A 25,725-nucleotide genomic window follows, 5' to 3' on the forward strand; every position below is an offset into this window, starting at 1 on the left:
TCACTATCTGATTTAGAGAGTTTTTCTCTGTGACAGAGGTCTGACCAAACCATGCCACCAAACAAAAGGATAAAACAGACTCAATAAAAGAACGATAAAACAAAGTTAAAATTTTTTGGTCAATGTGGAAATGAACAAGTTTCCTAAGGCAATAAAGGTGCTGGTGACCCTTTTTACAAACTGATTTGCAATTTTGATCAAAGTTCAGTTTTTCATTGATTATGGTCCCAAGATATTTATATGATTGTACTTGCTCTATTTTCTGACCTTTAATTAAAGTGACTCCGTGCCCATTTTGTTGTTTCCTAAAATCAACAACCATGTCTTTTGTTTTAGATATGTTCAGCTGGAGATAAGACTCCTCACACCACTGAACAAAGTCATCAATGACTGGACCGTGGTTAATTTCACCCTCTTTCAGTAAGCTGACAATAACAGAGTCATCTGCATATTTAATAATGACCCTGTTTTCATGTCTGCCCTGACACATGTTTGTATAGAGAGTGAATAATAAGGGCGATAGGACGCAGCCTTGAGGAGAACCTGTGGAGGAGAACACTGGGTCAGACAGAACCCCATTTATTCTCACTCTTTGTGACCTGTCAGTTAGAAAATCTAAAATCCAGCCCACCAGGTTTTTCCTGATTTCAAACTGTTCTAAAAGTCTTTTAATTAAAATATGGGGCTGTATTGTATTAAAAGCCGAAGAAAAATCAATGAAAAGAAGTCTTGCAAAAGTCCCTTTACTCTCTACATGTTTAAGAATTAGATTTAGTAAAGTCAAAAGTGCGTCCTCCACTCCTCTGTTGGGCCTGTATGCAAACTGCATTGGATCCAGCTGACCTTCAGTCTCTTTCATAATCACATTTCTGATGATTTTTTCAAAGACTTTCATGACAACTGAAGTGAGGGCAACAGGCCTGAAGTCGTTTAGAATTTTTGGACGACTAGATTTAGGGACAGGAACCACGACTGCTTCTTTCCAAAGAGAGGGCACATGTTGTGTTTGCAAGGATTTGTTAAAAATAACCTGAAATATAGGACTGAGTTCATCAGCACAAGATTTAATTAGGCGGCCACTAATATTATCAGGACCCTGGCTCTTATTCACATTGACTGTATGAAAGGCCTTTTTAACATCGCTGAGTTCAATGATAAAGTGCTGAGTATCTCTCAGTTTCTGTTTCAGTTCCAAAATATCCTCGCTAAAATCAGAAGAACTAAAACGAGCATAAAACATGTTTAAAGCATTTGCAAAATCTCTGTCTGAATTAAAACCATCTAAAATGACCTGACTGCTGCTCTGGGGATTTTGAAACCCTGCTATGGTTTTCATACAAGTCCAGGCAGACCCCAAATTTTTTGCAGCAAATTTGCTTTCAAGAAGGTTTTTGTAGCTCTGTTTTGCTTTCAAGATCTCGATTTTCATTTCCTTGGTGGCTGTCTGAAAATCGGTAACAGCCCCCTCTTTAAAGGCCTGTCTCTTTTTCCTTAAACAGGATTTGACACTTTTAGTGACCCATGGCTTATTGTTAGCGCTAAACAAACGCTGTAGCATGTTTATCAGGTACTGTTCTGATGAGAACAATAAATCACACAAAGTAACATCACTTGCAGGCAGGCTGCTGCAAACAAAAACGTTATGCCAGAACCTTATTAAGTAACGTGGTTCTGGCTAATTAGCCACATGGCGCTGCCTCACAGTGTTTGTGTTGCCGTCAGGCTGTCAGAAAGCTGCAGTGGGAGTTTTGCCACATTTTTGGTTCTCTGCCTCTGATGTAATTTGGTAAAAAGAAGAATTCAGGTTAGGTTTCATGGACTGCACAACTGTGTGGGTTTGTGTGACATTCTGTTAAAAAGGGGAACGCAATCAACACTAAACAGAGTCTTGCACTGCTCCAGCTCGATCTCTCAGACAAACACTGATGTGTCTAAACTTTAGCAAATCAGGGACACCTATAACGGAGTAAAGTGCAACGCTGAAAGTAGGGGTGTCCTTTAAAACTCAGAGATTTGATTGATGTGTCAGACCACTTCCAGATGAATTCCAAGTCCCTTGGCAGAATTGTCAAGAAATCATTTTTAAGTACCCCTCCATCCCTGCCCACAGAAGAAGACACAATAAAAGCTTCCTCTGACAACACATGACAAGCGCCAACACCACTGAGCTGGCACTTCCTGTCATTGCTTTCCTGCTTGAATAGCTGACTGATCATTGCGTGTCAACTTCAGGCGACGTGGCATTAGTATTCCACTTGTGTCAAAAAAAGGCTAAAAGTTTTACAGAAGTCAAAACTTTGGATACATGTCAGTGCACGCTTACTATTCCTCAAAGGGATAAAATGGAGCCCAGCATAATGGTCAAACTATATCAGATTTGACACAAAGACTTTAAGATCTCACAACACCAACCACCATGGGATGTTTCTCAGTGCCCTGCAGTACCTTGAGCCAGGGGTGGTTAAGAGCCTCGTAGACTGTGATTCTCTCGGCGGGATCCAGCATCAGCATACGCCTCACCAAGTCCTTAGCGCTCTCTGAGATGTGATTCCACTGGCGGGGATTCATCTACACACACAAAAATACCAAAACAGGAATATGAAATCATAAGTGTCATGTTGGCATCGTCCATTTGTCCCTGTGCTATACATACAGCAGTCTCTGGGGATAATAAATGAAGCCAAATACTGCAATCCCTCCAGTGGCCATTTATGTGGGGTGTGATAGTATATATAAATATATATATATATATATATACACACACACACACACACACACACACACACACACACACACACACACACACACACACACACACACACACACACAACTGAATTATATATATATATATAATTCAGTTGTATTTGTATTGCCCAGTATCTCATAAAGGTTTAGGTTGCTTCACAGGCATAAAAAACATTTTAAGAAACAGGTGAATAGTCCAACAGATAGAAGTTAAAGGCCAAAATCATATTCAGTGGTATTCGTATTATTATGCACAACTTGACAACAGTTCCAGGTTAAAAGAAGTTGGGTGTTTGGTACAGGATTAGTTTCCATAAAAATAATTTAATTCCATTTTATTTGTATAGCGCCAAATTACAGCAACAGTCGCCTTTATTTTGTAAGGTAAAGACCCTACAATAGTACAGAGAAACGTTCAACAATCAGATGATGCCCTATAAGCAATCATCATATGATTGTTGGGTTATTCTCTGTATGTATTATTGTAGGGTCTACCTGACAATATAAAGGGTCATGAGGCCATGTTGTTGTGATTTGGCACTGTATAAATACAACTGAATTGAACTGAATTAAATTGAAGCAATCACTTGGCAATAGCGGGAAGGAAAAACTCCCTTTTAACAGGAAGACACCTTCAGCAGACCCAGCCATCTGCTCCATCCAGTATTAATAATGCTGTTATTAAAGAGAATGTGTAATGAATGTTAGTATTAATGCTCTTGAGCAGTTTAATAGGAGACTGAACTTTGAAACATCTACCAGATAAGGCATGAATCCACCTCTACAGTGTTTGCTCTTAATGTGGTGATTCTTGTCTTTGTAGGATTTATAAGGAACACACAGCGGCGCTCAGACTGTGGCCGCACTTTGAATGGACCCTGACCTTGTATTTGCCCTTGCAGATGGCTTCAAACAGACGTTCCTTGGTGCCATAAAAAGGGAGACACCCCGAGAGGAGGATGAAGAGGATAACGCCACAGCCCCACACGTCCACGGGTTTACCATACGGCTCTCTCTTCACCACCTCTGGGGCCATAAAGTGGGGAGTTCCTACGCGACCTGGAGTTACAAACAGAGCGTGCAAGTCAGGTAACAGTTCCAAAATAATAACATTTTGACAATAAAACACGCACAGCGAAACTTCCTTGTTGGTTCCCCAGTCATTTCGATTCTTATGTTTGCTGAAATTGAAAAGGAAGTAGTTCAAGTTTTATTTCCTTTGTTTTTCCCTAATTACCAACTACCAGAAAGTAATGTCTCACAATCAAGTGAAAAGAGGAAATGATACTTTACTTTGGGTGACTTCCTATTTTGATGCAAACTAGGAAGCGCACGGTTTTCATCCAGGTTTAAAACTAAGACAGTTTCTAATGTGCAGCGTTCTTACATTTCTTACAAGTTCTCAGTAGCTGATACTGTCTACTACTTTATCTGTCCTTTATTAGAGTGAAACTAAAATTATGATGTTATCCCAAGTTAGTTGCAGCAATTTAAATGCTGCAAAACTGTTTAATTACTTTGGTTTCAACAGTCAAACAGGCCAGCTGAGCAGTGCATTTCTCTCCAAGTAAAGACTTTTAATTTAAAATGAATTAATTTAAAAGGTTTAAGAAATTCTACAACTGTTAAGACTGTGAGTCTTTTAGACATCTGCATTTGACAGATGCTGAACAAAATCTGACCCATAAAACGGGTACTTCATTTGTACGGGACATCAGTTACTGTGCATGGGAGTTACTACTGACTCAGAAATAACTGAAATAACCAGCACAAAAACCAATGTCTGGTCAGAATTAGCAACAGCACCAACACACTGATTCCAAATCAGCAAGATGTGGTTGTGATCAGCAGTCTATAAAGGAAGTTGCCAGTATACCTCCTGACAAAGGAAGCCTCCCTCTGCCATGAGCACTCCCACACATGGAAAGTTTGAGCTTTACTCAGACTTGATTTTCTTTTTCTAGCTGAGGTATGGTACACAATGTTTTCACCAAGTTGATACCTTAAGCGTAGTGTGTACAGATTGACGATGAATTCTTAAAAAGCAAAAATTATTAAATTTCCATGTGACAGCTCTCCATTTAAAAGTCAAGTCGGCTGTCAGTTTCTGGCATCATTGAACAAACACTGATACCATCTTAACACAGTGTCATGAGTGTTAAACTGTATTAAGTGCTCTTGACCGAAAGTGGAATTCTGCACCTCCTCCTGTGTTTTAAGGCTTTAGGGCTGTGACTGGGTACACTTTCAGGTTGGATCAGGTGAGGTAGCCTAAAAAGAGAGGTTGCTTTTAAGCAAACAAACAATTGCATCCTATCTCTTTTCATAAAAGCCTTTAACTTGAAATTTAGAGGAAAATATCACAAAGTCAAGAAAAGATGTGAAGGAAAGGACTTTCAGCTCCTGACTGAAATTACCCAGGTTGCCTGAAAGCACGATGTGCTGAAAGTATGATCTCCTAAAGATGCACCACGGAAATCCATGTGTTCTCAATGTGTTGTCTTTTGCAAGCTATTTAGCTCCCCCATTACTCATTTAGCATTCATTCATTTCAATTCATTCATTACAACTTAAAAATATCATTATTATATTAACAAATATTACCCACTCTGCAGTCCCCTCATATTTTTGTGCTTTAACTAACATCATTAAGATGAAAACACTTTAAATCTCGCCTTTATTAAAGCATTTAGGATCTCTGAAGTGAAATTAATTCTAAATAACACCAAAATGAGGAGAAAACTATATAAATTGAGTTATAATCACTATCCATCCATCCATTCGCTTCCGCTTCTCCTTCAGGGTCGCGGGGGGGCGCTGGAGCCTATCCCAGCTGTCATAGGGCGAGAGGCAGGGTACACCCTGGACAGGTCGCCAGTCTGTTGCAGGGGCTAACACACAGAGACAGACAACCATTCACACTCACATTCACTCGCACATTCACACCTAGTGGCAATTTGGATTATCCAATTAGCCTATCCCCACAAGCTGCATGTCTTTGGACGGTGGGAGGAAGCCGGAGTACCCGGAGGGAACCCACACAAACACGGGGAGAACATGCAAACTCCACACAGAAAGACCCCGGCCTGATGGTGGAATTGAACTCAGGACCTTCTTGCTGTGCGGCAACAGTGCTAACCACTGTGTAGGGCTGCTCGATTATGGCAAAAATGATAATCACGATTATTTTCACTGAAATTGAGATCTCGATTATTTGACGATATTTATTTAACCCTTAAGACCTACTATAGAACCAAGTCCGCCAGAGCTTATATTATTTTTTTTCATGTTGTAGTGCCATTTGTGGGAGCATTTCAAGTTGCTATACAACTGTTATAGCCCATATTTTAATAATATGTATGCATTAAGTCCACAGTAACTACATTAATTGCAAAAAAAGTGCAATAAACTACAAAAAAATTGAAAATCGTTTTTTGTATTTTGTACATATATTTCTACTTGGAGAAATATAAGAGGTTTATCCCTCAAAGCTTTAAATACAAAAAAAGTTGCAAGAAATAGTTTACAACAACAGGAAATTTATTTTGAGTGTCTTCATAGTTTTATTTTGGAGATACATCAATTTTTATATACTGCAGGAAAAACGAAAAAACAATCCTATGATGCAAATTTGCAAAGAAAACAGCACGTCCATCAAAATAAACTATTTCCAGCAGTGCAATTTGAGTTCTAAGCATCCCAGCAACTATTCAGAAAAGTCAAACATGACCAGTATAGGTTTAAGGCCTACAAGTAAAAAACTACAATTTCCGCGAAAATGACATCACTTCCGGTTTCGGCCAGGAAATGGCGGACATGTGATAGTGTCTGTTTCACTGTGGGAAGTGTTACGAACAGCTGATAGGAACGGCAAAGCGTGTTTCTGGAATATTATGTTTTTGTTCCTGCAAGCGCTTTTTATGCAATTTTTGCAAAGCTTTATGTGGAAGGAAACCGTGACCGAGGACAAGCTGATGGCATCAGATGTAAGTACAACTCCTCTGGTTTCATGTGCAAAACAAATTATTGCGCTAGCTTACGCGTTCAGGTTCTACAGGGATTTAAAAAATAGTTACACAAAACGGAGCGTGCTGCTCTGACGGCTTTAAAGGGTTACAATGACTTTAAAAAAATAATATAAAATAGTGTGCAACACCACTGAAGTTTTTTTTAACCTGTCTTTTCAACCAACAGCAGTCACTCTCCTCTCCAAATAACTTCTGCTTAGCTTTCCGAGCTTCCCTCGGGTCCTCTTAATCAGCGGTCTCCAACCTTTTTTGCGCCACGGACCGGTTTATGCCCGACAATATTTTCACGGACCGGCCTTTAAGGTGTCGCGGATAAATGAGGGAGGGGCTAATAATTGGCTCAGTCATTTTTAATGATCGTTGAAAGCCCAGATCGTAATCGTGATTAAAATTCGATTAATTGAGCAGCCCTACCACCGTGGCACCGTGCTGCCAAGAGTTATAATCACTATAATCATTAATTCACTCTGATAAACCCACCTTACAAAGTGTTTCACACAGGACACAACTAATGAAGCTCCATAATCTTTACAAATCATCTGTGGGTTTAACAGCTGTTGAGATTTAAAAAAATATCCACATATTAGCGATGCATAAGAGTAACACAGTAATACAGAATTGACTTGCCAACATCGCCTTTCCTTATATAAAGAACGCTCCAGAGTATCCTCTGCTCAAGAACATGAAGGAGGCGCTAAAATATCTTGTATCTTATACTACAGCATCTTGGTCATTTCACTTTTGCTCACTGACTATTTCACTCCAACCAAAGTCTTCTTTACCAGTGAGATGTGGTAGCTTAATGACTTAAAGGCATGACTTTCACCCAGGGGAGTGCACTGTCTCTGTGAATGGTCATTGGGGCTCAGGACAGGTTTCTGCCTGTTGTAGTTTTAAGTTGTTTATTTATGAACTGGAATCCATGAATAAACAATTCAAATGGTTTCCAGCTTGTAATTGTTTCCAGTCAGCCAAATTGGAAGCAAAAAATATGTCCAGTAAACTTTTGGCAGATCCTATTAATGATGTACTGATGAATGTACACGCTCAGTTATCATGAATATCATATTCTATAATTTCAAGTAAAGTATTTATATATAATATGCTGGGAAAGTCACTCTAAATTATATCGATATGCGTCATAACTATGTGTTTTTCTCAGTTCTTCTTTATGTCACAAGAGTCATAAACCCTGTGTCCCTTATGTCACAAGTGTTTAAATGGTGTCTTCAACAATAAGTTCAATTATGGAGCAGAGACGTGTTCTGTCTCTTTGATCCCATCTTAGTGGAACTTTTCCCACAAGTCAGAAAAAATAAAAATCTCCCTAAACAAATGGTGACAAGGCATGCAGGGAGAATCCCGCTGTGTTGTGGTGTTTACTGTACCTCCTGCCACCAGTCCTGACTCTCCGAGCTGGATCGCCACTCCAAACCCGCCCAGCTTCACTGGAGCCGAGTTCTCTTTAGATGCCAGCAACACGCAGTGAGGCTGAGAATGAGAGAATGGAGAAGGAAACAGAGATTTTAGCAAATTAAAGAGTGAAATTCTCCTATAAATAACAGACATTAAACGAGCCAGACACACCCCAAACCACCACCCACCACGGCCACACACAAATAACTGAGAGTGTGGGAAGATCAGAGTAGGAAGTTTGCTGTAGTGTCTTTATACGACTCCAGTTATTTTAAATACAACGTTGACTTTTGCTTTTTTTGATCATGCTGTCGTCACACGCCATGAAAACACAGATCGCTATTTTCTTCCCAAAGCATCAAGTAATGCAACCACAACATTTCAGTCGAGCAGTTTTGCACATGGCAACACCTATTTAGATTCACATTTCATTTCATTAACATTTGTGGTCATCTGCAGCATCCTTTCTATGATATAGTGTTACTTTGTGGTTTAATGTGGACTGATACGGATCTGAAAAACAGCAGACAGAAACAGTCTTACCGTGCGGTAGCTGTTGAACGGAGTATTAAAATTTCTGCTTTTGCTCAGACCTTTCTAAATTCTTTCTAAAAATCTTACGTGAGGACATTAAATACCATTTTGAAAAGGGGGGGGGGGGATTACCACAGTAGCCAGAGTCCAAGGTGGAAAGCATACTGTACACAAGTGAAGCATGCCCTGTGAGTATTTCCCCTCATATGTATAATCAGAAGGCCTCTCTCTCTCTCTCTCTCTCTCTCTGCTTCTGTATGGTGCTCGGAAGAAAAGAGGGGGGCTGACCACAGTATGAAATTTCCTCTGTGCAACATTACCGCATTCTGCACTTCAGCATTTCTGACTGCACAGCTGTGGACAGGCGCTTATCTTGAAAGTGAGATAGGACAGTTAGGGAAGCCAAAAAGAAAAAAAAGAAAAAACTGAAGCTGAGTCTACACAGTACTATTCTGTGACGATGATAGTATTTGCTCAACGCGAGTTGGACTACAGGAGAAAATCGAACATGAGATGACACAAGGAACTATTTCCATTTTTTCAGAGCGGCAAATTTGGATTTTTCCTGCATGTTCAACTTACAGGGATATCCTGGAGTACCTTAGAGGAAGGCAAAAAGACTGCAAAACCTGTAAGTGTGTGAGGTTGGAACTGATCCTCACCGTTCACACAGCCCTTTACACAAAGAAAGGAACGCATACTTCTTTTTTAATGAACTCCAATAACTAGGTGAGTGTTTTGAAAAGTTCCTTTCTTTTTCTTTTTTTTTTTCACACTGTGTGCAACACAATCGCGCTGAGCTGTGAGTTGAGTAAGCAGTTTCCTTTTACTGCTATTTCATTTACTGATCTTTTGATATACTTCTCTTGAAGTAAACTGACTGAGCACATACACATCATTTTAAAACTGCTTGGCTGCGGTAATGTGCAAAAGATACCAAAGAAATCTTGAACAGGTTATTCACATGTTTCTAGGGCTTTCCAGTTCCTGAGGTTATGATGGTAAGATTGTGTTTTGCAGGGCAGATTAATGCTCACACCCACAAACCTGTACGTATGAAAGCCCTTTCCCAAAATGCAAATTATTCCATGTGTGCCCCTCATCTGTTTGCAGGACTGTCAATCCCCTGAAAAAAAGACACCATGGCAAAAAACTTCTCCTGTAAGAACCAAACAACAAACTTAACCCTTGACCCGTGTGGAGATGACGGCACACTGCAGGTCCTGCTGGCAGTGAGCTACTCTATAATCTTCATCCTGGGTCTAGTCGGGAACCTGGTGGCTCTGTGGGTTTTCTTCTGCGTCCACTCCAAGAAGAACTCTGTTCGAGTGTTTCTCATTAACATTGCATTGGCAGACCTGCTGCTGGTGGTCTGTCTGCCATTCAGGATACTCTATCACAGCCAAGGTGACAAATGGAATCTGGATCCCACCGTGTGTAATGTAGTGGGACACCTCTTCTACATGAACATGTACATTAGCATCACTCTGTTAGGGCTGATCAGTGTGGATCGCTACTTTAAGATCCACCAAAGTGTAGGAATGCAGTGCAAACTCTGCTCCACAAAGCTCAGCTTCGCCCTGTGTGCCATCGTCTGGATTGTGTCCACTTGTATCATTTCAGTGATGGTGTCATCAACGAATGACTCTCCACATGTGAGCAGGTTGGTAAAACCTTTAAATCTTCTTTTTTTTTTACCTTACTGCAGATCTGCAGTGGCCAACTTGTGTGACAAAATGTATTTCCTGTGTCCAGGTGTTTCCACTACAAGAAGCTGGATAATACAAAGTGGAAGGCTTACATCAACATGTGTATGGTGGTTCTTTTTTGGTTAGTCTTCATCTCTCTCATGATGTCCTACGGGAAGATCGCACTCAAGCTGCTGAGGACATCACAAGCAAATCCAGATCTGCCCAACTCCACTCGCTACACTCGAACGGCCAAGAAGTCCTTCTTCATCCTCTTTCTCTTCTGCATCTGTTTTGTGCCCTATCACGTGGTCAGAGTGTTTTACATAAAAACGCAGATCACAGACACTTCGTGTTTCTGGATGTGTGTCGCTGACAAAACCAACGAGGTGGCTCTGCTGTTTTCTGCCCTCAACAGCTGCCTGGACCCTGTCATGTACTTCCTGTTATCCTCTTCAGTGAGGAAGGAGGTGCTGCGCTTGGTGAACAACATGATCTGCTTAAGAGATGTTACAGGCATCAGTGGGAGCAGCTCCACTGCTGAGATGGATAGTAGAAATGTAAGGACTGACAGAGAACACCCAAACACCAGTCTAATTAGTAATACAAAGATAGAAAGCGGTTTATAAATCCCCACACAGCAGAGCGATAACTCTACTGACGTAAACGTAAATATGACAGAAGCCAGCAGAAGAAGAGGAGCGTGACAGGGCAGCTGCTGCTCTTGCCTGTGCGCCTTTACTTGGTGCTTACCTAAGAAAAACCTTTGAACTAAGGCTTATTTTGAAAAGGTTTAGGACAACTTCGCATTATTTTATGCAGAGGAAAAGTACTGGCTCTGTTACACTGTAGGGCCTATGATTAGTCCTGTGATTAAACATTTGTGTCATGATGGGAGTGGGCTCTTTCCACTGAGCCTCAATATATAAGACTTGGAACGACAGAGGAATATCTATCTGCACCAGAAACTTGGACACGCAGTGACAAGGAACACTGAAGCTGGTGGTCCCGCAAGTTACTGTGGGTTTTGTTTTCTGTAACAAACCCAGTCTGTAACTGGGTTTGTAGATGTGTCGTCTTCGATGGTAAAGAATCCCCCAAAATTCCTGAGACCCACCTCTGGAAACTTTTTTCATGTAAATCCGTCCTTAATGTTACGAGTAATCCTGCAAATTAAAAAATATGTCCTTTCTTATTATAGAGAAATTTGAATGTACTTGTGTGCCATGAGACATTTTGAGATTTCATCATCAGCATCGTTTTGATGTTTGAATCCAAATAGTTTCAAAGATGGAGGGCAAAGTAGTAGGGCAACCCCTCACCACACACACACACACACACACACACACACACACACACACACACACACACACACACACAGAGCTAGGGGTGTTTGACTTTGCCAGATGTGACAGTAAAAAAGCAAAAATAAAAATACTTAAGTCCATCAAAGGCAGGACCACTTGGACTTTAATGCTTTTTTTTGCATAAGCTGATGTTTTCATACTACACCGCTCGAGTGAAACTGTGAACTTAATCGGGGACTGAGCATTTCCTTTCACACCCATATGCTGCATTAATCTAGTATAAGCACTGATAAACGAGAGACACAAACCACAATTACACAGATAGAAACATGACAACAAGTCAATACTCTTCCCCTCACTGCATTTATCAAAACATTTGTCACATACTGTTTAAATATAAACGTGTGTGTGACCCTGCAGATGGCCATATGTCACTAACAAAACACGCTGAAGACAAAGTGAAGGAAAGGTGATGGGAACTTTGCAGATTTGATCAAAGCCTGAACTTTATGATATTTATAACAGCATTAGAAAAAAAAAAACCAGGGAAACGCCTACTGAGGTGAAAGCATGGGGCTTCACTGTTAAATACCACTTCTCACAGGGCAAAATGCCTTTTACGTATTTAGAAAAGCTCTGACATTTACAGAAGTCTGTTTTCAAAGTTTGTTCTGGATCTTGGTGTGATTTATTTCATAAAGCTTATGTTAATGTGCCAAATTGTGCTTTTCGAAATAAAGTAGGATATAAATAGTCCTGTGCTAATCAATGTTTATCATGCAGTGTGTCCCTTATTATGGAAGGGAAGTGTGTGTAGGAACCAAACAACTCTTTCTGCTTCTCATCTAGAACAACAGCGCCACCCCAAGGCAGAAAAGGGACAGTGTTTAGACATTTTTGCAACCCAAGCCAAACATTGTGTGCAGAAAAGATGAACGGATGAGTAAATAAGCAGAAAGATGGAAACTAATTTGAATGAGAGAAATTATTTATTTTTATTTAAAAGTGAATATCAAATTGAATCACTGATTTGAACGCTTAACATGCAACACACATCTGCTCCTTATTTTCAAGTCATACACAGCATACCCTGAAACCAAATGAGGAAGCCTGCTAGACAAAACACAGTATTCTAGTTACGAAAATACCACACCCCACCGACAACTTGCCATTTACAATAAAGCGCCACTTCGACAAGGAAGACACTGCAGAGAAGCAGCGTGTCATGCCTGCTGTTAAAACCACCGTTTCTACTCTACCCTCAGAATACTTCACATGGGGCAGTGTCATCTGATGCCTGCAGCCTTTTATTGAAACATCTCAGAGGACCTGTTATTGGTATGTATCATGAAGCCAAACGCATCTCTGAGCAATGTTGTGTTAGTCAAGTGCACTTAATTTGTTAAATGTTACATTTTATCACTTTGAAAGAAAGAAAGTATTGCTGACAATTTTGTTGCTTTTCCAACAACTTGTACTGAGAAGTGCTGGACATTCAAGTTAAGACTGGAGAGCATCATCATCATCTCCTCACCGATCAAATGTTAAACCTACAGGAAACTGTCATCTCTGTGACCTACTTCTTTAAATACTTTATGGTGTTTTACACAGGAGCATATCAGTTTCTCCAGTCATCCCTGTAAAACATGCATTAAAATGTGTCTATTTTACAAGCCTGACACTTCGGTATTGCCCATTCTCTAAGCATACAACTCTGATATAAGACGACAAATTTAGTTAGACTGCTTGCAAAGCTCAGGTTAACCCTTTAAAGCCTGAACTGTAAAATAATTGATGGAAAATTCAAAGTTTTTGTTTTTGAAAATGGAGTGTTTGTTTAACCTCCTGACAATTAAAAAAAAATGTTATTCAAAATAAATTTTGCATGTTTTAGTTTTAATTTATATAATATTTGCTACATCTACGCACAGCAGAACTGTAGAAGAGTAAGTTAAACTATGCAACTAAAGAAAGTACATGTTGGTTTGAGGAGTTCTGCACCCACAGACACCAGTGCACTGACAAGCCATGCACATAACACATAAGAGGTTAGCTTCTCACCCAGAAAAAAAAACTGAAACAATAACATGCTAGCCTGCAGTGGGTTACTAAGATATCATGAACTGTCATGATCCCACACCTCTCACACTCGGACACATGCTGTGCCTGAGTTATGCTCTCAGCTGGAAACCTTAAACTCTTTTTAACCCTGTGCTGCAGCCTTCAGAGCGGTTCGGGCTGTGCCCACCGTACGTTCAGTTGCACGTCAGGTTACGGTGTACGGTTAAGAAGGGTTTCTGGTCAAGTCTATATTTACAACATCTGACTATCTGAGCTGCTGAGTTTGGAGCTTTGTCACTGAATAGACTCAAAGTTCCTCATAGACATTCTGAAGTAATGGTCAAGTCTGATTTTGCTAAAAAATAAGTAAATAAAAATGTTTTGACAGTTCAGGAAGCCTTGATGTCAACAAGATTTAAAAGCCAGCTTCTGTGTTCTAGATCAAATGGAGGGCACGTTTCCATCAGAAAACACTTCGTCCACCACCTGTAACTTCTCCCTCTGCCCGACTGCTGCAACGTTATATTTCCTTCCCTCCGTCTATGCGCTCCTCTTCCTCACCGCCCTCCCAGGGAATGCACTCGCTCTCTGGGTGTTCCTGCAGTGCATCTCCAGCTTCTCCCCCATCCACATGTATCTGTGCCACCTGAGTATATCCAATGTGTTGTTGTCCATCACCACGCCCTTCCTCGCAGCCTACTATGCCGAAGGCTTGGTCTGGGGTCTGAATGATGTCCTGTGTCAGCTCGTCCTGCACGGCATTACCCCGGTGCTCCACGTTAACATCTATATAAGCTTAATGATGCTCACTTGGGTGGCCCTCAGCCGCTTTGCGTCCCTAATCCAGAACACCCACGCCTCGAGGCCCAGCGCCTGCACCACCCTGCTGCCACACACCTTCTTCGCTAGCCTCAAAAAAGTGTCCTTCGCCAACGTCGTGTGCATCACTGTGTGGCTAATGTCAGTGGGGAGCATAGTGCCAGTGACTGCTTATTACGCAGTGCACGAGGCTATGAACCAAACCACCAAAAGTGACAAATCAGGACGTGGGAAGGTGTGCTACAGCCCTGCTGTGGAACTCGGAGGCAGTCTGTCTCAAACTGCCACTGTGGTCATTACAGCCTTCTTCTTTGTTATGTACCTGCTGGTGCTGCTGTCCTACGTCACGGTGCTGAGGCATATCCGGCGCTCACGTCGCAACACACCAGTCACAACCTCCCAGAGACTGCTGAGCAGGGTGTTCCGAAACATTGTGGTCATCCAGGTGGCTATGAGTAATTTTATACTTTAAAATAATGTTATTGTTTAGTCACTTAATTCCCTCCTCTTGAGCCAAATAAATTTCCAATATACTTCACATATTTCATTAAATTTTAAAAAACCAACTCCACACAGGTCATTCTTTCTGTTTGCCTGCTGCCGCACCATATCTTCAAACCCATCTTCTTTTCTCTGGTCCATGAAACTCCCCTTCAATGTTCCCCCACCAAAGAAACTTCCAGCTGCCACCCATTCTCCGGCATTATCGAGGTGACTGCTTTTCATATACAGATTGAAAGTAAAAATGTCCCACAGTATGTGGAAATCTGACATGATGATGGTTTTCTTGTCCCTCTCTAGCTGAAGAACTGCCTGTTTCTTCTTGCTGCACTGAGAAGCTCAACTGACCCCATCATGTACTTTGTGCTGGACAGGACATTCCGCAATGAAACCCTCAACATTTTAAGGTGGAACCAGAAAAACTCCACAACACTGCAGGTGTTCTGCTCAGGTACAGGAAGTGCCATTCCGAAGTCCGAACAGCAGAAGGAGGAAACCGCAGTTTGTGGCACTGTGGAGTGCAGTCATGCAAGTGTTATATAGTTAATAATACTCATCTTTTGACTGCATGGGAAAGCAAACGTACTCAAGTTTCTACTTACAAAGCAGCTCATGAAAAAACTTGAGCAGTGAGTAGGAGAAAGGTAGTGGCACAACACTTCCCTTTTCACAAGTCTGTATCATTACTACAACTCAAAGCAAGAAGTTCTTGGTCAGTTTGAGTAACACGGTCAGTTTCAACCAAATACACCAGGACTGCATTCACAGTCTAAATTTCTCTCTCGTGCAGCTTTAATCCAAGTTTTCATTTAAATGATGTCCTCGTTATGTCTGAGAGTATCTTATTACTTCACAAAGAAATCAGCATATCAGACACGCGCTGACCAAACGTTAACAGTTAAAGCTCAATGTCCTCTGTGCAGTGATCTTTTAATATCAGCACTCGCCACTGGCCACACGTGCTCTGTCCTGCTGTGCTTCAGCCATTGCTCGGCTGTGAGACTGCAGGACTGCACTAAGATAACAGAGCACCAAGAACATGTCAGACTGTCAGTCCCTGAAAACTTAAAATGTAGAAATGTTTTTTAAAAAGTTAAGACTTTAAAAGAACTGCACGCATACACACACGCATTAGTTGAACCTGAGGAATAAACTAAAGAAATTCCAAATTTCATTTTCCTGTATTATCAGGTTGGACCACCTGTGACAATGGAGCAGCCTAAAGTAGCTTTCAGTTGAATATGGATACTTTGGTTGTGGTGTTACTGTTGTTTGTGAAGCTCTGTGAATTACACTCCTTTGCTTTGTGATATCCTTACTTGTGTTTATTTGAAATGAAGTCTCAGTATATTGAAGTTAAAGTACTCTGTGCCTCCAGCTGCATTCTTTCCCTCCCTCTCTCTCTGTAACCGCTTCTACACATTCACACTCTGGTCCTACTTACATTTCGCTACTGTTGCAAAGTTATTTTTATATCATGCAATAAATATGTGTATGTCCTGTATCACTTTGTGCTCTGTCTGTTTCTATATACTCACAGCATTTTCTCAGTCCCATTCAACATACCACACAATCACACAGTGCTTATATTTATAGCTAACGTTCACACACTCACTCAGATAAATACATTAGGGGTAAAATATGTGTTTCTTGGAGGAAGCCCCACGCTCGCTCAATCCTTAAGTGAAACCTACACTGGGACGGCATGTGTCGCCACATGGGGATCAAACCACCGACCTTGCAGTTGGTAGACAATAGTGTAGGTTTCACTTGAGGACTGAGCGAGCGTGGGACTTCCTCCGAGAAATTTTTAATTGTCTGACACTTCTATCTCTGCATCCTGGTAAAACTGCTACCGTCTTCTATATCAGTGTACGGTGGAACTGCATTGATTGCGACATAAAAAAGAAAAAGTCACCAGGCAACAGTTCGGTATGCGCAGCGAGGCTCTGACAATTCAGTGTTAATTCAGTTTCGGGAAAACTTTGATGTCTTGTGTTTAGGGAAGTTGCTTTTTTAAATATGCATTTAAGGTAACAACAAATAGATTTGTGCTTGTCTGCCCCTGGAGTTTACCAGCCCAGGTGCATCTAAGCAAGATTTCTGCTCAAACATTCTGGACGTTTAAATCTTTGTGTTTTAGAGGACCATTAGGAATTATGGTTTTCTCAACTTATTGAGGCTGGCTGCAAAAAAAGAAGGCAAGAAACATCTAAGATTAGTCAGTCAAGAGCTTAGAAACAACACTTCTAAACCCGAAGTGCAGCTTAGTTTTTGAATTCTTGACAAACACCTCTGACTGTTCTACGGTCATGAAAACAATTTTTTTTAAAAAAAGAAAAGAAAAGGAAAATCCATAAGAGAAATACTGCAGCTAAAAGTAGGTTTTTACTTTTGAATCAACTCCTTATTTTTCTGTTGTTGCTACTATTTCTATATCTGAGATTCATCTCAAACCTTAAAGCTCCTACCCACAGTTGTATTGCTTTGTCCTTTTGGAGGTCTCTGCTGTATTCCTCTCCACGCATTTCATTTGTCTGCTCTGTTATCTATTCTGATGTTTCAGGTTTCTTTAACTTTGACATCAATAACTGTTTACATTATGTAAATACAGCACTTTTGCTATTTGCCATTTACTTATTTCTGTTTGATACCACAAACTTTGGAATTGATCTAATACTAAGTAAAGCTTATATAGGGGAGAGCAGCGTGTCATGACTTATGATAATAATTTGCTAATTCTGAACACATTTTAATGATCACTGTGATTTTCACTTTCCATAAAAATTAACTAATAATAATTAGTTAATACAGCAAAACCCACCGTTAAGCTTTTCATGTATTGTGAAAAAGGCTTTTTTGGAGACCTGGAATGTAAATGTGCCCGTCTCTAAAGCACAGGCCAGGTCAGCTTCTGCTGTTTAAATGTGCTACTGACTATAAATAAAACAGACTTAACAGTCAAAACAGAAAGACTCAGATATTTTTCGTAGTTTATTTTTGAGGTATATTAAATAATAAAAAATGTATATGATAAATAAAGGTTTTAAAGGTAGTACAGTAGATAGTATTTCATTGCAACAAAGAAATATCCTTTCAGGTGTAAACTGAAAGTACAAGTCATTACAAATACAAATTACTTAATAGTGGTAAAATGGTAAAATCACTCTTCTCTCTTTCTGATTCACATGCTGTGACGTGACATCATGGTGTTGCACTCGTGCATGCATGAAAATGTCTGTAGTGAGGTCCTCATGTGCAACAACAAGCGATCAGTGTTTGATGCCTGTGTGTGAAAAGTCTTTTTCAGTATTTGTGTGTCCATTGATTCTGAGGGTTTAGACTGTGCACTATTGTTTGTGCTGATGTTGTGTGAGAGTGTGTTGAGGGAGTTTTCAAGAAGACAATGTTCTGTGAAGTGTGGCTCCTGCAGATGTGTATCCCCTGGCCCCCAGGGGCCGCAGTAGCTATTCAGACTGAAGCAGGCAGCAGAGAGTATCAGATACCCTCCAGTGTGCTCTCCCCCAAATACTCACAGACAGACAGGCACAGGCCAGAGGAAAAAAATAAATAAGTAAATAAATCAACGCCAAAGAAACATAGCCAGGAGAGAAGGAATTCACAGTGAGTCGGGGGTGGTTGGAAGAAGAGGAAAATAACAAGTGGAGATGTGCTAAGCTCAGCTGCAGGCCATTTTTGGAGCTTTTTGCTAGCCGGAAAATAAGTGAAGGTTTTCATGTAACTGGTGACTACACCTGCTGAGATATCGCTTTTGAATTGTTAAATACTTTCTTCTACTTTATAGCTGGACACCTCACACATCTTATTTAAGCTTGCAAAGGCAAGGGCTCCTTGACACATGAGTGCTAACTGGGGTCTTTCACATCTCTAAAACTCTATAAGGGGAAACAGACAGAGAAGTAGCAGAAAACAAAAGCAAAACAACCCAGTGTGGTTTAAATATAGCATGAACAGGAATTCTTGTTCTTGTTAGGTTAAAAGTGTTGTGTTGAGGAAGGCCTTCACACTGCAAAAATTCAAAATCTTAACATTTCAGTGAGATAGATGAACTTTTAGGACAGTGCATCTTGGATCTGGAGAATTTTCACTTGCTCAATTGGCAGATTTTTCTTTCACTTATTTCAAGCAAAAATATCTTTTAGTAAGTGAAAAAAATGTGACAATGGAACAAATGAAAATTCTCCATATCCAAGATGCACTGTCTAAAACAAGTTCAAACATCTCACTGAAATGTTACTCTGTAGCTGATTGTGTCTTATTTTAAGTGTCATAAGATTTTTTTGGACTAGAAATTAGACAAATGTACTTGGTAAGATTTTGAATTTTTGCCATGCATAAAAGATGCACTCAGCCCGTTACTAACAGTACCACCCAGCCTTACATATTCCTGTTTTGTCGCTCATACTTGGGACATTCACAACATTGAATTTTAAGAGATTTCCCATTTCAATTACCTTTAAGGCACACACACTAACATTAGCCGTTTAACTAGTAGCAATTACATGATAGCCACATTAGCTGTAGTGGCTCGCAGACTATAGTTAGAAAAAATGAGCAATTATTGCAGGCTATATGGGACAGAAGTCGTATGGCTGACGTGTAAACTTGTAAACTTTAGCCAACCTCTGTAATAAAACACATTCCATGATGACATAACATGATGGTCAGGACTTGTGGTCTGGTGTAATATTATGGCTGGAGGTTATTTTCGTTTTCCTGTGTATTCGTTTGTGTTTGTTATCAATTAACAGTTGAAATATATTAGCAAGAAGGGGAGCTGAAATAAATGAAGTCACACTTACTTACCCCCATTAACCCGTGGCAGCCCACTGATTGCCAATGTTATTCACATCACTCTCCCAATCATTCAGCTTCATTAGAAACGCCAGAGGTTTGCATTAGGGAGTATCAACAAAAGACCTCTGCATGTTTTGCATCTGTATACACTTTCTGTTTACACAAGGGTGTGTGCATTGTTTGTGGGTCTCCTCAGACATTGTATTATTTCCTGTGGTTTTCCTCTGCTGCTGCTGAGGACTGTGACTGTGGTTTCTTATGCCTTTTGTGGGGCTCATGCAACATGCACTCGGACACAAAAGTGCATTACTGCCAGCAGCTTCAGGAGGTGTTCTGCTGCTAATGTCTGAAAAGTTGCGAGCTGTAGTAAAGATTGCAGGGGTTTGTTTTATTTAGGGGTTTTTTTGCAAGTCTTTAGGTTTTCGAATGCGCACCTCATACAGGAATTGCATGAAACAGTCAAAGTTCAAATGAAGAAGCTCCTATGTACTGCCATTAATACAACACCTGATGTTCCTTATATTTTAATCAGCTGTAAGGCTTAACATAAGGTGAACTTTGCAAACTAGCAGCAACCTGCAATCGTTTTATTGTCGCACTAATTTTTAATTTCTGCTGTTACTCAATTTGTGTCTATACATGTGAGAGGACGAAGGGACAGGGGAAAGAGAAAAATATTTTATTCCTGGTTGACTACACAATATTGGACTGATTCCCACTTTGTTGAAGTTGAAGGAAACCAGCGTTGTTTTTATACATATATATGGACTGGTTGATTTAACTGATCTCCCAGCACGTTTCACGGCGTAGGGGAAACTAAAGTCATCTCTGTTTAGATTAGACAAACAAACAAATGTAGCTGCAAATTCACAAGAAAACCTGACAAGCACTGGGCTACTCAGAGGTGTTATTTTGCCATCATACACAGACACATTAAAAGCAGCAGTGCACGTGCCATGCATATTACTGTGCACGTTTGTGCTCAACTGTGAAACTGCAATGACTGAGTTTCATGGTTGACACCTCAAGGCCCATTGAAAGCCATTAACAAAGCCATTCACTCCACCCATCAACACACAAACAGCACTAACGACGCTGCTAATAGTCCTCCAAATGTACCACGAAGAGGTCCGAGAGGAGAACGACCGTTTTACCTTGTAAAAACAGCTGACATTCATTTCCCCACTGACAAGCAGTCAGTGGGGAAATGAGTCTCCTATCAATCACACTTCCCCATTCATATGTAGAAAGTGGTATTTGCTTCAAAGCCACCCCAAATAAAGCCGAGAATAGGGTCTAACATGTAAGCACAGTGACAGACAGATATCTGTATCACCTCAGTCTGTCTTCCAGTAAACAGGCTGAAACTAGCAACCAGTAAGCTGAGATATTTACAAAACTGTGCGTCACTGACATTTTAAGATGTTTAAATGTAATAATCAGAATCAGAATAATAAAACATTTAAAGTATTAGTGATTGCCTTGAATATATAAATGGTACGATGCCATAGCAGGAAATACAAACCTGTCCTTTGAAAAGTAGCAGCCATCGCTGCCTCTAGTTTTGCTGCATTAAGAGTCGAGGTGCAAATGACCAGAAAACCCCAATAAACAATATATATCATCAGATTATCACAATAAGGGCTGGGCCATATCATACCGTTCATGGTAATACTGGTATAATGTTGGGCAATGATAAGAAAATGAAATATCACGATAGAATATGGGTAAAACATGCATGCGCAGTGTTTTTGTTTTCATACGCACATGGAGGAAAAAGCATGGCGGCAACAGAGAATGAGAAGGGCGAAAGTGGATCGTTGAATGAAAACGATGAACCAGAATTGGTTTTTAAAAATGCTGCAACTTCAGTGGTGTGGAACTGGTTTAGCTTTCGTCCCTCAGATACAGAACAAAGCACTATTTTTGGTAGAGCATGCTAGCGGGCCATCGTTATTAACGTGTTTTTTGGAAAATACGGCACACTTAAAATCAATCCTTTGATTTTTCTGAAAATCGACAGTGCCCCTTATAATCCAGTGTGCCTTATGTTTGAATTCTGGTTGTGTTTACTGACCTCGAAACTAATTTATGTGGAACAAGGCGCTCGAAAATCTGTCAAATGTTTTAGTACGACTTTGCTAAGCTACAAAGCTGCACCGCTTGATGGACTGTTGGAGCATTACGGCTATCGTAGGCAGGAGCCTCGCGGAGTGATACGTACTGTGCTTCAACGTAATATTACCGTATTCTGTGTGTATAACCTTTTTTTAAGTTTGTGGATATTATACGTGGTTATGCTGAGGATATCATTATCACAAATTTTCAAATGTATATCGTGATAAATATTTTTGGTCATATCGCCCTGCTCTAATCACAATACTTCATTCACAATCAGTGTATCCAGTGTTTGACACACTTCAGTTGAGCTGATTTAATAGAAGTTTGCTCACCTAAAGCTATCTTAGCATTGTGGTGTTTGTGCTGTTGTTTATAGTATTCCCAGAATATTTTATTTACTTAATAAAATATCGCTATTCGGTGTCTCCGTGCAGCACCATACTTTATCACTTTTTACCAGAGCTTCAGTAAAAACAGCTTTAATGTGGGTCTAGCGATATTACACATGCTTTTGTCAGATGTGTGTTGCCGACTACGTACTAAACAGTTGACTGAATGACTACATTTAATCTAATGGATAGAGTTACATGCAGATAATAGCGCAGCAACATTTAAAGACACATTCACTGTTCCTATATTTTGTATTCTGAACAGACTCATCTTTACTTTCAAGATTGTCCAACATGCTGCTTTCTTTCTGCAGATATTACCCACAGGTATACATTCGAGACTTACAACACAGTAAGAAAAACTGACCTATCACAGACCACCAGAAGCTCAACAAGGGACAAGCACAAACAGAGTCTGACCGAGCACAAATTTAACTAGAAGGCTTGAAGCGTGAAGTTTGTGCAATGTTTTCTTGCAGACACACAATGTTATATGCAAGACATGGACACTATAAAATTTACAGAGGGAACACTTCCTGTTCCTTACATTCAGAAGATCTGACTGCAGATCTCACCTTAGCGCACCTGGAGAATGAAGAAATACTATTGCTGCAAACGAAGGTATAGGTCTGTGTCGGCACCACACTCTCTTTCCTCAGGTTTACATCAAAGTGTTGCTGTGTTTATGGTTTCCTCAGACGGCTCAACACAGAGCCCGGATATGCTTTGCAGATTCAACATTCAGCATGACTTTACTTCAGAACAGCTGGCTGTATAGCACAGACACCAGATATATGAACAGTCCCACAACACAAAAGTTCACCTTCAATCTTGTGCTGGCTTCTCTCTTCATCTCTCAACTTCTGCTTTCAAAGCTGACGCAGATAAACTCATCCTGCCTTGCTGTTTGCGGTGCATTTGCATGCACACAATCTGTAGCAGTGAGAGAGGCCAAAGACAAACACACAGATCCACAAAAATAGACATACAAGCGCGCTTGTGCTGCTGTCACTGGTGGAGGTCTGTGGTGAAGCAAGTGGGAAGATGAATACACAGCCATCATGGTGATTTATGAACAAGAGGATTGCGATGAATTCAGTGACTTTTATGCATGGAAAGCTGTGGCACGTTCACACTGTTCCATATTCAACAAGCACAGTTTTGTTGCCGAAGCTCTGCATGTGTATGCTCTATTTTGTTTGTGTCCCCTGTAAAGGGCATACGTCTCAGCAGTACATCTAATGAGCTGGAGACAGGGGCTCAGAGTCACTGTTAGATACTGATAACAGAAGTTTAATACTACTGTGGGACAATGTCAAAGCTGCATTTTTACCTCACTGTTCTAACACAAGGTGCCTTTTTAATATTTACTATTCATTTACTAACCATAAAGGAGTGTGGCTGGCAAGCTTCCCTCATGATCCCAGCAGTCCACTAAGCCTGACTTAATAAAACTAAATCATCAGACTGACTAACAGGTTTGGTCTGAGTTAACTCCCTCACCAGACCAAGCATAGAGGTTTAGCCATATGCTGTAAGTTATGTAATGTATCTCTGTAACTCTGATGAAAACAGCCTCAGGGAGTTAACTGAACTGTGAGGAAGTTCTAGGAATTAAAAAAAGAACCAGGCAAATGTGATAACTTGATATAAATTTACCAATTTAGCTGCTAACTCAACACTTATATTCAATAAGATAAGCAAGTTAAATCACTTGCAGGTTTGAGTCAGTTTATCGTGATTTTCTCGCTGGTATAGCTTGGAGCGTGGATAAGAGTCTGGCCTGTTCCAAAAATAGCCCGGCTCTAATGACAGTTGCATTATGCTAGAATTTTTTTTCAGTGACAGGATTAAAAACTTCTCAAACGTTCTCTAAACAGATTTAATAAAGGTAAAAGGTCAACACTTTTAGGGCCCCTCTAAATTCTAAGACTTAAGGGTCCAAGACTAAAATGAGGACAATTTCATACATTCGTGTCTGAGTCATAACACCGCTCAGAACTATAACAGTCTATTTCGTTACCGTATGGATTTTGGACTGCTTCGTTGCAGGGCTCAACTTTAGATGTCCAGCTGGTCCTTGGTTTCAAGTGTCAAGAGTTTCAAGAGTTATTATAGTTTAATATTTTATAATTCGTTTTTATTTTTATTTCATTTTTGACTTTTAACTGTAAATTCAGTTTAGCTTCAGTTAGTGTCCAGAGTGAGCTTTCTTGTTTCAGTTTAGTTTTATTAGATTTAGTGTTAATTTTTTATTAATTATTAATTTATTAATTATTTTATGGAGGGCACATGTCAGATTCAAAGATTTAAGAAAATCAGTAAAAATATTACAATAAAACACATGAATAATGTTTTGAAAGCAGTTGCAGTCTTGTTGACATCCAGAGTCTGAATAAACATGTCCATCAATGCCTCGTCGGGCAGTTTTTTTTTTTGGTACCAAACAAGCCCATGTATTTTAGTTCACATGTAAGATTTCTGTATAAGTATCGTTAGTAATCATGTGACCATTAGCTGTTGGCTCACTGTGTATAGACACTGCTGTTGCTCCTGGGACCCATTGAAACTGCAGCTTCTGTCAGTTACAGCAGTTTCTTTCACATACATATCGGATCATCAACGACAGTGATGCCTAGTCAAGGGTCAGTCGTTGATTGAAGTTGATTGGGGCTTTTTGAGCTCTTTGTCTGGCAGTTAAAACAAGCCAGACATCATTAACATTTCAGTGCCTTTCTGCCTGCACCTGGTGGGCGTGCCATTTTAACACCTCCCCTTGTCATCCACGTTAAGGACCACAATTTACACACTACATGATTGACTACTTTTCTGCTGAACAGAGATTGTAAATGAACTCCTATTGGTTAGGTCAAGTATGGGGTATTTCAGAAGTTTACTGGAACCCACCCAGTTGAACTATATAAATGAGAGCAGATAAGCTCCTGTTATTTACCAAGCTGCCGATCGCAACATACTGTACTACAGCAGACATGGCACAAATCAGCAAGGAGGAATCCCAGGAGACTCATCTCATGAGGGCAATGAGACAAGTACACGATTTCAAGCAATATCTCGCCAGCCTGGGCATTAAAGTTTCAGTGAGAACTGCAAGGGTTCACTACAAGGAGAGACAACCCTGCCGCGAAAGTCGGTAAGTAATCAAAGGACTGGATTACTGAATGGTAGCCTGCAGAAAATAACTTTTGCTTTTCTGTTTGTCTAATGTTTTCTTGTTTCTTATTAATATTTTACAGCAATATCTTGGCTGCCATTGATGAGATAACAAAAAGCAATGACA

General features: G+C 40.2%; 3 protein-coding genes across 20 annotated transcripts in view; 2 read left to right on the forward strand and 1 right to left on the reverse strand.

The window, feature by feature from the left end:
• The window catches only part of caska (calcium/calmodulin-dependent serine protein kinase a), a 162,495-nt gene that overhangs the window by 48,715 nt on the left and 88,055 nt on the right, over nucleotides 1–25,725 (reverse strand). For all 16 annotated transcript variants that reach the window (XM_085250311.1, XM_085250309.1, XM_085250303.1 and 13 more), the window contains exons 6-8: nucleotides 8,162–8,264; nucleotides 3,629–3,804; nucleotides 2,446–2,568 (exon numbers count right to left, since the gene is read on the reverse strand). In XM_085250311.1, coding sequence (XP_085106437.1) covers nucleotides 2,446–2,568; nucleotides 3,629–3,804; nucleotides 8,162–8,264 — 402 coding nt within the window. The remainder of the gene's footprint in view (nucleotides 1–2,445; nucleotides 2,569–3,628; nucleotides 3,805–8,161; nucleotides 8,265–25,725) is intronic.
• LOC146556371 (putative G protein-coupled receptor 34) lies at nucleotides 8,983–12,438 on the forward strand. Of its 2 annotated transcripts, none has more exons than XM_085249961.1 (3): nucleotides 8,983–9,452; nucleotides 9,837–10,386; nucleotides 10,479–12,438. In XM_085249961.1, exons 2-3 carry the CDS (start codon nucleotides 9,866–9,868, stop codon nucleotides 11,038–11,040), a joined length of 1,083 nt encoding a protein of 360 aa, XP_085106087.1. In that variant the 5' UTR covers nucleotides 8,983–9,452; nucleotides 9,837–9,865; the 3' UTR covers nucleotides 11,041–12,438. The 2 variants fall into 2 exon arrangements, with proteins under 2 accessions (XP_085106087.1, XP_085106088.1); XM_085249962.1 differs by having other exon boundaries at nucleotides 8,983–9,354.
• On the forward strand, nucleotides 12,749–16,523 carry gpr82 (G protein-coupled receptor 82). Of its 2 annotated transcripts, XM_085249959.1 has the most exons (4): nucleotides 12,749–13,056; nucleotides 14,220–15,043; nucleotides 15,175–15,309; nucleotides 15,400–16,523. In XM_085249959.1, the coding sequence occupies exons 2-4, from the start codon at nucleotides 14,225–14,227 to the stop codon at nucleotides 15,640–15,642; spliced, it is 1,197 nt and encodes a 398-aa protein (XP_085106085.1). In that variant the 5' UTR covers nucleotides 12,749–13,056; nucleotides 14,220–14,224; the 3' UTR covers nucleotides 15,643–16,523. The 2 variants fall into 2 exon arrangements, with proteins under 2 accessions (XP_085106085.1, XP_085106086.1); XM_085249960.1 differs by lacking the exon at nucleotides 12,749–13,056 and having other exon boundaries at nucleotides 13,068–15,043.

The sequence above is a fragment of the Mchenga conophoros genome, linkage group LG16, assembly GCF_057382185.1.
Source record: "Mchenga conophoros isolate Kocher_MC1m ecotype Shallow Benthic linkage group LG16, M_conophoros_male_GT1.1, whole genome shotgun sequence".
NCBI lineage: Eukaryota > Metazoa > Chordata > Actinopteri > Cichliformes > Cichlidae > Mchenga > Mchenga conophoros.